At 45.2% G+C, this 14,219-nt stretch overlaps 1 protein-coding gene across 3 annotated transcripts in view; it reads right to left on the bottom strand.

Moving 5' to 3' along the window:
• Window positions 1–1,664: 1,664 nt before the first annotated feature.
• The window catches only part of greb1l (GREB1 like retinoic acid receptor coactivator), a 40,045-nt gene continuing 27,490 nt past the window's right edge, over window positions 1,665–14,219 (bottom strand). For 2 of the 3 annotated variants that reach the window (XM_035634944.2, XM_035634942.2), the window contains exons 14-34: window positions 14,047–14,175; window positions 13,674–13,808; window positions 12,577–12,777; window positions 12,274–12,454; window positions 11,571–11,760; window positions 10,736–10,872; window positions 10,204–10,546; window positions 9,639–9,754; window positions 9,136–9,371; window positions 8,408–8,967; window positions 8,049–8,154; window positions 7,764–7,910; window positions 7,317–7,456; window positions 7,032–7,193; window positions 6,688–6,892; window positions 5,807–5,969; window positions 5,460–5,687; window positions 5,235–5,376; window positions 4,911–5,111; window positions 4,131–4,269; window positions 1,665–4,041 (exon numbers count right to left, since the gene is read on the bottom strand). In XM_035634944.2, the coding sequence (XP_035490837.1) occupies window positions 3,878–4,041; window positions 4,131–4,269; window positions 4,911–5,111; window positions 5,235–5,376; window positions 5,460–5,687; window positions 5,807–5,969; window positions 6,688–6,892; window positions 7,032–7,193; window positions 7,317–7,456; window positions 7,764–7,910; window positions 8,049–8,154; window positions 8,408–8,967; window positions 9,136–9,371; window positions 9,639–9,754; window positions 10,204–10,546; window positions 10,736–10,872; window positions 11,571–11,760; window positions 12,274–12,454; window positions 12,577–12,777; window positions 13,674–13,808; window positions 14,047–14,175 (4,025 nt within the window). In that variant the 3' untranslated portion in view covers window positions 1,665–3,877. The remainder of the gene's footprint in view (window positions 4,042–4,130; window positions 4,270–4,910; window positions 5,112–5,234; window positions 5,377–5,459; window positions 5,688–5,806; window positions 5,970–6,687; window positions 6,893–7,031; window positions 7,194–7,316; window positions 7,457–7,763; window positions 7,911–8,048; window positions 8,155–8,407; window positions 8,968–9,135; window positions 9,372–9,638; window positions 9,755–10,203; window positions 10,547–10,735; window positions 10,873–11,570; window positions 11,761–12,273; window positions 12,455–12,576; window positions 12,778–13,673; window positions 13,809–14,046; window positions 14,176–14,219) is intronic. The other variant, XM_035634945.2, reaches the window with a different exon arrangement.

Raw genomic sequence — 14,219 nt, 5'->3', positions numbered from 1 at the left:
ACAGGGTCACGCCCCCCCCCCCCCCTCGCCTCTGCACATCACCGTATTGGCTTTTGGTCCCTGGAATTGACTCACCACACACTCACAGGCTTATGGGCTGAGAGGATATGCATTGCCGCAGTAGTGGATGTGATCCACCAAAGACGAATTGTAATCCCCTGGCACTCCACTTACTTTCACCCCAACCCCCCCAATAAGCACATAGACAGATGAGCTTTGGTTTTAGCGAGATGGTTTACGGAAGCGTAGGAGTAATTACAGTAGACTGCCAAGAGGGATGAATGATTTACTCTTGGTGACCATCTATGAAAATTGATATTATTTCGCAGAAATCCGTATATTACAAATGCGGCTGACATCTCTGCTCATGTGAGAATGCCAGCCACATAATTATAAAGTTATAGTGCTTTCTGAATTATGATGATATAAAAAAATTTTTTATATCATCATAATAATCTTTTGATCATGTGCCTAAATTTTTTTAATTAAGTACTTCATTGGCTGAGGACTTAATAACTGAAAGAAATCGGTCAGAGGGAATTATCAAGAGACATCGTTTCCATTTCATACCAAGCTGAAATATCAGCACCAATCAGACAATGAAATCCATCTAGGAAAGTGCGCATCGCAACTAAAATCACCACATAATGAAGAGAAGCCAAAGAAAACCAATATGTGTGTAACTGTTTTGTGGTTGTAGTCATGAAACAGTCAATTAACCCTTTGCCCTCTTTGTAAGCATTGGACAAATTAAGTACGTTGGGAAATCTAAAATCTTTAGAGACAAGCCTCGCTTGATCTTGGTGCACAATATCTTTCTGCTTTTCCCAAATGAGCAATTATGAGGTGCATGAATCGGAATGCCAGCCCTCTGTTTGCCCTCTCTTCCTTATCCTATCCTGAAAATAGCCCTGTGTTATATCACACAGGGGCTGTAGGTTGATGGAAAGTGTGCTCTAATATTACCTTGCAGGCGCTAAAAATAGGACTGTCCCCGGACCAACGATGCCCCTGTGCCCTTACAGTGAAGCTATGTATATAAAAATACCAGGCAAAATTTAGTTTCCAGCAAATATGAAATCGGTGTAAAACAGCTTCTCAAGGAAAAGAGCAAAGTCCTGTCAATGTATTTCGTAAATATCAATGAATTCTTTACATGAATGAAATGTATGTATCTCTTAAGAGTAAAAGTCAGAGTAATATTCTTGAATCAACTACAAACGGGGAAGAACTGAATGATGGTTACACCAAATGAACTCCAATGAGTGGTAAGATCCTAGATGGGTCAGGAGATTGGGCGGGTCGTCCATTAACCAAAAGGCTAATGGTTTGATTCCTCCAGTCTGCCTGCCTAATTGTCCTTGGGCAAAATTTGCCCCGATGGCTGTGTATGAATGATATATGATAGAAAAAGTACTCTATGGATGTGTGTGTGAATGAGTGAATGTGATTTTAAAGCACTCGATAAGAACAGAAATGTGGTATAAAAATACAGTCCATTTCCCAAAATAAATTTGGAGGAGTTTTTAAAAAATCATGGTATACACTGCTTGAGTTTGTAGAAGCTTATTGGGGCTAAATGTTTGGGAAACGTGGAAATTAGAATATATATTCAGAGCTGAGAAATGTGTTTGTACCACTGATTTAAGAAGTAACACACTAGAGAATTTAGAAGTTATTTTATTACATTCATAATTTTTTTTAACAACAATCGCATGGCTCTAATGTCGTATGTTCACAACCCACAACAACAATGGTAAACATGAGGTAGATCACCCAGACACCAAAGCTACTAATGGGCTGTACATAGTTATCAAACACATTTCAGTGAAGATTGTGAGAGCAAGTTGCATATTAAGTGTTAAATTATCAAAAAGAAAGACACATTCTATGGACCATTGCAGTTTGACAGGAAAAACAGTTTTGACCACCAGTCTCATCATTTAGAGGACCAATTCTGAAGGAATGGGGAACTTAATTTAATTGTTTTCCTAATATGGAAATATTTTTCTTCTGCTGGCAACTTGTATAGTGCAAGTTCACATTTCCTGGCCCCCTTGACATTCAGTAAATCTTCGGATCATTCATTTGGGTCGTGTGCAAAGCCTTCTTGGAGGATTTTTGAAGAGGACACACTCCCTCGGTTTAAGCGAGCTCAGCATGCAATCAAACATTACACTTCGACATGATTATCAGTCCAAAATGCTTGTCAAATAAATAAGAATCCCTCGCGGACTTGATTTTCATTTTCAATAAAAATCCAACACAAGAACAGGAAGGGATACAGACACATGGTTAAGGACACATCTAGGTAGATTCTTCTTTGCCTTTGCAACATCACATAAAATGCAGAAAGACATTTTGACCAAAATATACCAGCTAAAGTTACACAACACTAAAAACCATCAGTAACCCTCAGTGGTTCGGGGGATGATACAATATATTAATAATGTAAACAAAGCTTTAAAACAGTACAGTAGTTTGAAATCCATATCTTTCGTCTTGCTTCTACATTTCCTCTCCTCTCAGTGAAACGTTTTCTTCATTCTCATTGGTCCGGAAAAATGCGTGACTTGAGCAGTGACTCGTGTGAAACGTCACTTAAGGCATATTCTTTGGACAACCCTGTGCAGAAAAATATTTAAAAAAACATTTGACTTTCAAGTATATAAATTGACCTGGTCGGCTGATTGTGACAGTGTGCGCCCTTTTTGTTTGATTACCCTTTGTGTCGGGGGTGGAATTTAAGGTATGTCAATGACAACGCCAAGATCATCAGCGTACAATCACCCTCATGTGATTATGCTTAAAATGCCCAGTATTACAAGTCAGCAAATGCAAAATGTATCTGATGTAAATGTATTGAAATCTGAGTGAATTCCTTTTTTTAGAACGGACCTGCTTCATGTTCAAGCCATATTGTGCAACGCAAATCGCCCTGCATTCTTGAAAGGACACAACATTTACTTTTGTCGTCAGCTGTTCAAAATTTTCTTCGGATACATTCATGGCAAATTCACGCTCATTATACCGTAGCTCCTCGTTAGAGGGATTATCGCTGCCGCTTGAGCATTTCAGAGGCACAAGAGAAGAAAGCGAACAGATGATGATTGTTTGAATCCCGCTGGTGTTACAGTCGAATTTGATACTCAAGAAGAAAAAATCCAATGCAGGCCGACCTCTGTGTTTGTGTAATGAGCTGACTAGTTGGTGAGCTTCGTGGAGTCGGGGAGGCCGAGCAGGAGGTAAGGGGGAAGCGAAGCGAAGGGAAAAGGCAAGGTGCAGAGGAGGATTTCTTTGGTGCCAGCATACAGTAATGCCAAAAAATACACTGTGAACAGAGGGAAAAGCTTTACACCTTTGAGCAACCACCCTTGGATCTCCCTTAAAAACCCTGAGATAAACACGTACTCTATGTCCTGGACGGGACATACGGTAGTCACAGTCCATGTACACATACAATCTTCAAATAGTCACATTGTCGATCAAGGAGCGTCCTATTTTTCGCCAAACAAAACAAACAAACAAACATTTTGAAGTTCAGTTCCGGCTGTGGTTTCCTTTTCCCCACAGCAAAGTCTGTGTCAGTGGAACACTAGCTCAAGTGGAGACAAAGCCCAGCAACAAGCAAGAGTTGGTCATGTTCTGGTCCTCTCCAGAGGCTCCAGGCATAGTGCACTGTGGGAGTTCAGATGAAAGCCGCCACGCATCCAACTCGTGGACAACTTCGGGTCTCGTGCACCAGCATCCTCTCTGAAACTGCCAGTCAGACGGCAGCTGTTGTAGTTGCAGTTGCCGGCTGGTTTTGGATTCGAATCTGCCCACGTGTCCGATTGTGCTTCTGCGGCAGAGCAGCGGGCCCGAGCAGGTAACAGATTCAAACATGGCGGCCAGTCAGGAAGTAGAGGGGCCGGTCCTCGCTGCAGTTGGCCGTCTGGAACTCGTCGCGCAGCCGGAACTGCCACTCGTCCTCCAGCTCCAGTCGGACGATGGTCTGACGCAGGGAACTTCGGTCCTGGCAGATCACGCACAGGGTGGCACCTGAGGACCAAAAAAGAGGAGATTGAAATGCAATGACATGCAGACGACAGGGGGCAGCAGCAAGAACTACAAGTGCACTGACAGCTCACCTTTGAGGAATCTGAATTTCCTGAGGAGTCCGGAGACGACGAAGGAGTCGCAGAGGTAAAGAAGCAGGCCACTGAACACCAGGCCCTGATGGTTCAGGTTGGTGGAGTGTGGACGCGAGTTGAAGTAGCAGACAGAAATCTGCGACAAACAGTGAGACACAACAAACTTTTACCAACCACAGGAGGCATGAAGCACATACATTTCAGGTTAGAATGAATGAAACGATCCCTTATGAAACCGTAACAATCCCTGTGTGGCGCCATTAGGTGCATCTTTACACGCTAACTTATAGGTTGCACGGTGTGCAACTGTGTGTGTGTGTCGTGATTTATTCCCATTGCTGGAAAAAAATACGCAAGAAATGTGCATAGTGTGCAGGCTGCTAACACCTCATCTGCACAAATGTACAGTGCAAATGTGCATTGTTAGCATTGGTTGTTTGCACGTGTGCGTGGATGCAGGTCACAGTGTCCCGAGGCAAAACAGATGGTGAGATCACGCAGCATGCTTCTCTGCGGGCAGGGAAGTTTTAAACAAGCTTTAGGCTTGTGAACAGAATTGAAACAAACTCAGTCAGCAGGTTTCACCTTCTTTTTGTTGTTGTCAGACTGAACACCTCAGTGTTTCGCCTGGAACAGTTCAAATGTATGACATTGAGCAGAGGAGGTTTTCCACAGCAGTGTTTGCTGGTAAACTTCCCCGTAGGTTTATGCTGAAGGGACGACGCCAAGAGTCGCCTCTCTCTCGCTTTCAGGCGCGACCTCCTTGCGAGCTCTTACCTCGGGGCTGATGTTGAGGTAGCTGTCGATGGACAGAACTGGGTTGCTTCTGTTCTGAACAGCCTTTGGAAACAGCCTGTGGCTGCAGCTCTGCAGGAACCTTTCCAGCAGGAACTGGGCCGGGGCATCTAGCAGGGTCTGCTCGCTGTCCGGGGCGCAAACATACTGGGACGGGCTGATTGCGGCAGGGTTTTCTATTTCCTGGAGAGAGGAGAGAGAGAGAGAGAGAGAGAGAGAGAGAATAAAGTAGTTCAGTGTTCAGACGGTGTTTCATGTTGTGGGAAGACAGAAAGAGAAATGGGCCTATGTTGCACGAGCACCTACCATGAGTTTAGGTTTGACCAGGAAGTCTTGGTTACCCCCTGGTGGAATGTGTTTCTTCATCAGGCTGAAGTAGTTGAAGCGACACAGCAGCAGCCCACTGCTGTTCACCCTCAGGTTAAAGTCGACCTCTTCACAGCTGTACCTGCGCAGAAACAACAAAAAGCGTCAAAAGAAACCCCACGGCACTGCGCACGGAGGTGACACCCTCTTTTCTGCCGAACTCACCGATTGAGGTCGTACTGAACATTCTGCGTCAGGTCCACGTTGAGCATGACAAAGTCGTGGAGGTGACAGCGACTGAACGGGTGGCTGGGCGACCTGCGAGCCAGACTGCTGCTCCACTTGCGAGCGCCGCACATGGCGTACAGGGAGATCTTCGGCGTGGCCTCCATGTGCTGCAGCACCGTCTTCAGAGACACGTTGATGAGGGTGGAGCTTCCGTCCGACGACTCACTGAGGGACGGAGCAAACGGTGGACAGCTTGAACAGACGTGAAATAACTGTGATACATGATCACTTGGGATTTTTTTTTTGACCATAAAATGTTGCGCAAATTTTACAACAGCTACTACCTGACGTCTGCCGACTGCTGGACGTTCCACAGCACGCAGGAGTCGTCCATCATGACGATGAAAGGCCACGCGTCTTGCCTCTTGACGCCTTGCTCCTCCAGTCGGTTTCTCTCCAGCTCCAGGTTGTGGTATGACAGCTCTTTGATCATGAAGCGGGCGGCACCTTTAACAGACGGGGGCACCAATCTTTCAATTTGATCTTCTCAAAATGTGTTTGTGCGTGTATGTTGGTTACAAAGGGACCTCTTACAGATTAGAAGGGGCTGCTGTGAGGTACATAGACAGTTCTGACTTGATATAATTCATGTGGCCACGTTGACACTGAGGGTCGCTGTAAAACACTATATCTTATCCCTGTTGCCGCCTATCTTAGAGCAATTTAGTTTAATGGCCCCCGACTTCAGATGGGCCATACACCCGATTGGCTTGCTCACAAATCAGACCATGGCACTGTGCATGTTTTCGTACACGGTGGCTCTCTCCGGTTGGTTCGTACAACATTTAACTTTTTACCTACTTCAAACTAACTGTAAAACGTGACTGACTGTAACATATACGGCTGTAATAACCCCTCATTATCAACATGGAGATAAGTTGCCTGGTGATGTAGACTTGACGGTGCACAGTGACGTTTGTGACCATGAGTAGCACGAGGATGCAGAAGGGAACTTAAAAAAAAAAAGGGACATTTAGTTTATTGAAGTTGGCACAAGTTTGTTCTACTTCCATAACAGCCACCACATGAACAATTTCTCAAATGATCCTGGTGGTTTAAGTTTGTCGTTTGTCGAAAAATGATGCCCATCACCCACGGTGCATCTAAGGACGGGTTCCTGAGAAATGGAATTGCTGCACGTGGTAAATCTCAGTAGGTTGCTCACCGACTCCAGCGTTGTTGAACATTGCCGGCAGGACGAGCAGGATGTGGTTGGGCCAGTACTTCCTGTAGTGGTGCAACTCACATTGCTTGACCACTAGGATGTGCACATGAGAGGCGCCCTCCATGGCATGAAAGATGTTGAGCAGGCCATGCTCTTGATGTCCTGTGGTCGGGGTGAAGATCGGACTCTTTAACAGGTCCGGATCCTGCAGACAAAGGTCACGGACAAACGTGAGACATCGACACCGTAAGAACGATTCGGACGCTTTAGCACGGACAGACGAAAAAAAAGCCCACCCTCTCTTTAGGTAGCGTGTGCTAATACAAAGGGGGTGGTAAACTCACATTGCTGGAGATCAGAGGCAGGCGCATGCTCTCCAGGTGGCTGCCCTGCTGACTGAAGACAAAGTGCTGCTCCTTGGCTTTGGGAATGACGAACTGAAGCTGGACCTCCTCCCCCAGCATGGACGAGCAGAAGGTGAACGCGTGAAAGGTGCACTCCGACAGCTACAACACACACACACACACACACGCATTATTAACACAGAGAGATTACCATTACACATAAAAAGCAGGTCACGATGTATGTATGTAAGCAGTGGAGTCCCTCGGTTTAGGGACTATACTCACCTGCATGGCAGGGCCTGCTTCACAGTAGTGGTGACACTGCTCACAGTGATGAAAGGCGTTGTGGGCAGCGAACCTGCTCAGGCGTATTGATTTGGTCTCTCGTGTGGCGGTTGTCTGGCTCTCTCCTCCCTGATTGAAATCTGTTGCGTCAAAGTTCAAATTTAGATCAACGTCCACAAATTGTTTACAGTGGTAGATTGAAATGATTAAGCTGGGTTTTTTTAGACATTAGTTTTCTTAGTTTGTCCGAGTCTGCTTTATTCTCAAATGGGCTCACTCAATTTTACGGAAATTTAACAAGGGGGGTTGGCAGAAAAAGTCTGCGGCGGTTGCGTTCTCACATACAACCCCCCTTTTGGAAAAGTTCGGGAAAATGTCCGGACTTCAGGGCATGTCTGAAAGCAGCTTAATAGTGCTGCTGCGGAGTGTATACATATTTCTGCTGACCTCTTAAGCACTTTGGCATCTTATCAGAGAAAACAGGGCTGGCCTTCTTGAACTTAGGGTCTCGGGGGTACGGATCAAAGGGCAGCTTTCGAACTTCCTCAATGTCAGGCCACTGAGTAGTCCCTGGAGTTGTAACCTCTGACGTTTCTGGCAATGAGAGGGAACACGAAAGGATGAGAACTTTTATTTGAAAGGTTTTTATTGAAAACAATAATAAAAAAAAAAAATCAGGTTCCATTTCCTTAAGTTTTCTATTATCTGACATATAAATGAAATGATCCTCACCCTCCTCCTCTTCCTCTTCCTCATCATACACATCGACCTCCAACAGTCTGATGAGCATCCGGAACAGGATACGGAGAAACTGCAAATAGGCCCCAGTTTTTCCCACCTAACGAAAGGACAAAAAAATATTCCCTCTTATTCCTGTAATATTAATTGCCTTTAACCTCACATCTTGATTTTCTTTTTACAATTCCAACAACAAAAAGCAAAAAGTCAAGTATGCAATTTCATTTTGAAATAAAAGCAGTCAGTTTGTCATTCCGTTTTTTTCTTAAGTAATAAGAGAGAGCAATTCGATAAACGGACCTCATGAGGTCACATAATTTAATCAGTCACATTATTCACTTGGGTCTTGTTACCTGTGGGGGTCCACTGAGTAACAGTCGCCGTGGATGCTGCACAGACGGAGCTTCATAATCGGCATGATGCTGCCTGGCGATGGTCCACTGGCGGTAGTACGTGCTCTGCTCTGCCCCCTGCAGGTTTTGAGTGATAATGGGCCTCAGCGGGCTGCTCCAGGCCACATCGGCATGCGGCAGCAGAGAGAAGGAGCTCAGCTGACTCCCAGACTCCCCCGCCAGCAGGTTGTACGCCGCCCGGGACATGATGACCGTGCGCGGCGACACTCGCGCGGGCTTCGGGTCTCGACTGCACTGCGTGGACTGGCTGGGCCTCTGTGTAGAGGACGAAGACGGGGAGGAAGAAGAGGAACTGGAATACAGGGAAGGAGGGGCCTTGGAGACTTTGGTGGGGTTGGTGGAGAACTGGCCTCCCAGGGAATCACACTCTTGCTTGAACCCCTGAGTCATCGTGCCCATGTCTGAGATGGCGGGCCCTTCGGGGAGGCAGGTGGAAGTGGAGGGCTTCTGGAAAGAGTCTGCAACGTCAGATGAACTCACTCCGTTCTCCGCTAAAGAACCTGAGTGAAGACATCAAGAAAGTAAAACGTGCATTAAAACTCTGCAGCATATTTCCTAGTTCAATATAATGTAAAGATGCAGCATGCAGACTTATCGAGGTGACCTTCTTTACAGAAGTGTGTGTTTGCATCTGTATATTCCGCTTCTCTGGGAGGTTAGCGACTCACCAGAAGTTCTAGTCGCGGCGCTGCCATTGCTCTGAGGTCTTTCCAGCTCCTCTCCGTCGTTCATGCTGGTGGTGGCCTTCTCCCCATCTGGTTCCCCCCGGCGGGCCGTGGCCTTCTTTGGCTCCTGGACGACACTCATGGACACATGGGTGCAGGCCAAACCCACCTCCTGCTCCAGGGCTGTACGGGTCAGGTAGCTGGAGTCTATCAGACGTAGGTCACTGTATTTCAGAGACCTGGAGGAAGTGTAAAGAATTGGTTTGTTACTGAGAAAATGTCTAGTTGGTCTAGTTGTCTGGTTTTACGTTTATTTCTCTTGTTCTCTCCCACGGACCTTTGATTTTGAAAATGCACAGCCAAGATATATACTTTATAGACTGTACAATGGGTTAACTATACTTAACAGGATCTCTCTTGTAGAGAAGAGAACACCCAGTGTGAGAGAAAGTCTAATATTTTCCCATGTTTTACAAGTCGTGGGGTATTGTCAAGTATGACTCTACCTGGGGAAAGTCTCTCCGAGAGGGTCTTTCCCTGTGAGGATGACGATGCAGGGCAGCCCCTCCAGATCCTCATAGGTGTGCGGTACCCACTCTTCATTCTCACAGCCTCTCCACGCCTGCAGCAAAACACAAAACACGGTTAACGCATAATGTTTACTGTGTCTTAGTTCCACCTGACACTGATAATATAATATAAATAAACAAAGGAAAAATGTGTCACTTAAGTCCTCATTTTGAGATAGTAGGTTCTTCTAAATGGTGAAGGAAAGAATAAAGTCTAATGATATTATCTGTGAAGTTTGATGTTGATATCAATATTCTGAGAGAAAAAAAACAACAACTGAGAAATTAACTAAATCAGTTCTGAGAATAAAAGTCAATTCCCTGATAAGTAAAATCTGTTTTCCGTTTAAATCCTGATATCAATACAAACTTTGAGTGTTTCACTCAGAGATCCTGATTTCCTTATCTCACCTTGCTTGAACAGGCCAGAGTCCCTTTGTATGAATATTCAAAATGTTTAGAGGAAAAACAGGTTCAAGAGGAAAAAGCACATCATTCTCACCCTGAGGCGGTTCGTGAAGTTTCTGGGCAGGTTGAGCTCGGAGGCCGGACTTCCCAGCAGCACCGCGAAGCACAACTGGAGCCCCAGCTTATCCCTCACGTCCTCCAGCCGCTCGCGGGCCAGCATCGCCAGCTGCAGCGAGGGGACGCGGACCAGCAGCATGTGGCCCCGGCCCTGGGAGCCCTCTCTGCTCGGGGCATTGATCAGGTCCTCCACCATGGCCAGAGTCTCGGGGGTTATGTGGTCTCTCAGCGACGGGGAAGAGGTCAGGGCCATCATGGCCTCCGTGTACTGCTGAATCAGCAGGTAGCTGCGGATCACCATGCTGTGCAGGTGCGGATGTCTTGGGAAAACAAAGAGGGTATCTTTTTTTATTGAGAGCTTTTAAGTTTAAGTTTCTGAAAATGATCGAAACTCCTCAGTTTCCCCACATTTGCCATTGGACGAAAGACAAGCCGTGTTAAAAGATTTCCTTTTTGGACGACAACAGCCCTCCGCAGTGCTGATGTCTCCCTGTTGACCCCGCACTGACCTTTTGAGCAGAGTGTGCACCATCTTCTCGAACGCGTCATCACAACGCAGGATGGGACTGGCCACGCCCCACTGCAGGGAGCTGCTGTAGTCCCTCAGGCCAAAGTAGAACAACTCATTGGCAGGCTGCTCCCCCTGCTGGAAGAGACATGTACATGGCTGAGTAGGTCAAACATAAAAGAACCTACTTGAGTGATCTTTCTAGGGTCTGAAGCAGAGCTATAATAATGATTCAGGCTAGTCTACTATTATTTTCAAGTCTTGGATTTTTTTATTTTTAGCAATATAAATCAAATTTATTATTATTATTAAGTGACATGATTAGAAGAAAAAAACTAATTAGCTTTCTTATCCTGCTAAATGTCTCGTGACCACTTCGATTTGTTGTGTGAATAGTCGGATACTTCACTGTTATATAATAATGATAATAAATAACAAAGCATGAAAACAACATTCTTTAGTCGCTGTGAAGGACAAACCAATGAAAGCTGTGTCTGGTGTCGTTTTAAAAATATCAAAAGCACCAGTGTGAAAGACGTATTATCAGCAAAGATATTGACAACTATCATTTATTATGATCCAGTCGTGTTCCTGTTCCTTTTAAGTCCACTAGGTGGAGTAGCTCCACCACTAAAATTACAAACTGGCCTCTGGCTGGTAAGATACAGTTTAAAACATTTAGAATAACAATATCTCAGATCCATTCACAACTTTTACTACATCGACATATCTTGACAGTTGTTGGATTTTTCAGTAGTATTTCCAATTCTACTGTCACCCTTTAGCTTGTAGGCTTTTGCATATGTCTTCATAAAACAAACATTGGAAATGCCTACCGCACTGTTGTTGGCGGGCCAGTGAACCTCGTTGTGGGTGCTGATGCGGGACTGGCGGGTCTGCAGTGTGTATGGGAAGCAGCTGACCTGCAGGACCAACAGGTTCATGGCATCGAGGACTTCCTGGCAGTTCACCACCCGGTCAGCCAGACCCTGCAGCTCGCCGTGGCACACGGAGCCGGACAAAGCACTGGAGAAAGAGAGAGAGGGTGTGGGGAAAAGTCTCGGATTCAAATCCTACCGTGGCTGTTGATAGCATTTAACAAAAAATGAACTTGATTTGAGTCACAGGTTCATAAAAGCTTGAGTGTTTGGCCATTTAAAAGCCCAGTGTGTTGGGTCATCCCCAAGGAAAAGTGCTCAGGAAAACAGGAAGTGATCTATTTTATGCTTCTGGCAGGGAAAACAGCAGTTTACTTGGAATAAACAGAAGATCTTGGCACGGGCAAAAGGCGTCCATCTTTGGACAGACAAAAAAACCCCACATACATTTGACCAGAAATTCAAGGTTAAAGATTTCCTGCATTTGTTTTCGCTTGCTGGCAGCTGTTCTCCCCTCTCCACTTTTATCAGAGTATTAAAAGGCGCAAGGCTCCATCTGCAGCCACGACTCATTTTTTCACACAGCCTCAGATAATCAACAGAGCGAAAACAATGTCAGTTCTCATGAGCCTGACTTCCTGTGTTTGTGGAGCCGGCGTACCTCGTGAGGTCGACATGCGAGTTGTCGTGGATGAGGACAAACAGTGTGTAGGGGTTCTGTTTGACTTTCTTCATGAAGGCCTCCATCTTGGCGTGAACGTCGTTGTCCAGACGCACCACGTACTTGTCTGACTTCTGATAGGCTGACGAGGCGTCCTCTATTCCCAAGTCCACGAGCACACCTGAGCAAAAAAAACCCGCAGACGAAACACTGAAGGATGATGCAATTCAACACTCTGATGTAATAGTGTAACCACCTTATGAAACAACAATGGAGCGGAGACATTTGCTGTTGGACACACACCTGATTGTCGGATGCGCTGTGCCGTCTGGTGTACGAGAATGTGAGAGGGCGGGACCAACACAAGGAAGTCCACTTTACAGAAGCGACCGAGGTCCAGGTTCTGGGTCCCCGAGTCGGCGATGGAGCAGACTTGAGAGAGGAGGCTGCGAGCCACACTCAGCTGGGTCGGATAGATCTGGAATACCTTACTCAAGAGCTCCGCTACGGGGAAACGAAGGAGGAGGAAAAAAAGATCATACCATCAATATAGTTGTTTGATTCAATGTATGAAAATAAATCGACCGGTCACAACATGAGCAATACAGATATTTTAAAATGACTGAAATTACATTTGACTATTTCATAGTGTCTCAAATAAATAATATCCATTCTATTTCATTTATCTTTAGCCACATTTCATCATATTTTTATCTCGCTCACAACAGTTTGTATATTTCATTTTAGTTATTTAAAACAATATCATACTTGAACATCCATTTTCAATGTATTAGCTCAGTGCTGTTGATATATTTATATATATATATATATATATATGCTGTCATGTTCCCAAATTTGCATGTTCGTATAGAATAGGATTCATGGGTTTGTGTTATTAAATTCTACTCTCTTTGTCACTTGGAACGCACTTTGTCCTCAAGCGTGAAAAATGCTCTAAAAATAATATTCATAATTTTTATTATTTGGAATAAGAAGAATGTTGCTCTCGTTGACAAGTATTGCATTTTATACGCTGAAAGAAGCGTCTCGTTTGCAGCCAACAAGTTCAGTTCAAATCTACAGCTTTTGACCAATAAGGAGCAGTGAAACAGAACTATGGCCGTGGTCTGGAATTTAGACCCACATATGCCGGATGGCCGTGAAGTTTGAAGTTTGGCTAGATCAATAAAGTGGACAGCAACGCACTGAGCCTTTTTTCCTCTCGTGCATATCCTCACAAACCACGAGCAACTAAAATATATTTGCAGAATAATAGATAATTGGATGACCTAATTACATGTCAAATATGTCCTGATTGTTTTGGCTGGTAAAAGCAGTCCCCGGGCTACTTAGCCGAGCAGTTCAGTTTGCACAGTGAGTACGACGGAGAGCAGTCTAACCTCTTTCCGACGGCGGTGACATGCTGGCAGCCTCCTGGGAGTGGATGTGGTCAGTGACATCCCCTTGAAAGGGCTGGATGACCTGTCCCTTCCGTCGGCGCTGGTATCGCACCAGCTGCTTATCCAGATTGTCCCCTAAAACAAACAAGTCACCATAGTCACACAGAGACAGGGATACAGCTTAATATTCCCCTTTCACTCATTGTATATTCATACAACACAATAAACTGTAAACATGATCAAAAATTGATGTGACACCACAAAACTTAACATACATCAACAAACAAAGCAGCACCAAAACGATTCACTGCACACTTTCGTCAGACAACATGAAAACCAAAGAGCTCGCTTGTTTTATGGATGCAGAACTCACCGAGAGAGGTTGTTTTGAAGTGAGACGCCAAGATGCTGACTTTCCCTGTGATGAGCTCATAGCTGATTTCCTTCAGGAACTCGTTGGTCGTCAGCATGCCCTCGGCTAAGGCCCGTGCTTGGTACTTTCCTGTGTTATTTTTAGATTGGATTAATGGAAATTATCATTATTAT

Source organism: Scophthalmus maximus, chromosome 5 (genome assembly GCF_022379125.1).
Source record: "Scophthalmus maximus strain ysfricsl-2021 chromosome 5, ASM2237912v1, whole genome shotgun sequence".
In the NCBI taxonomy this organism is placed as follows: domain Eukaryota; kingdom Metazoa; phylum Chordata; class Actinopteri; order Pleuronectiformes; family Scophthalmidae; genus Scophthalmus; species Scophthalmus maximus.
Note: the sequence above shows the minus strand (reverse complement) of the source record. Positions and strands in the feature narration are given on the sequence as shown.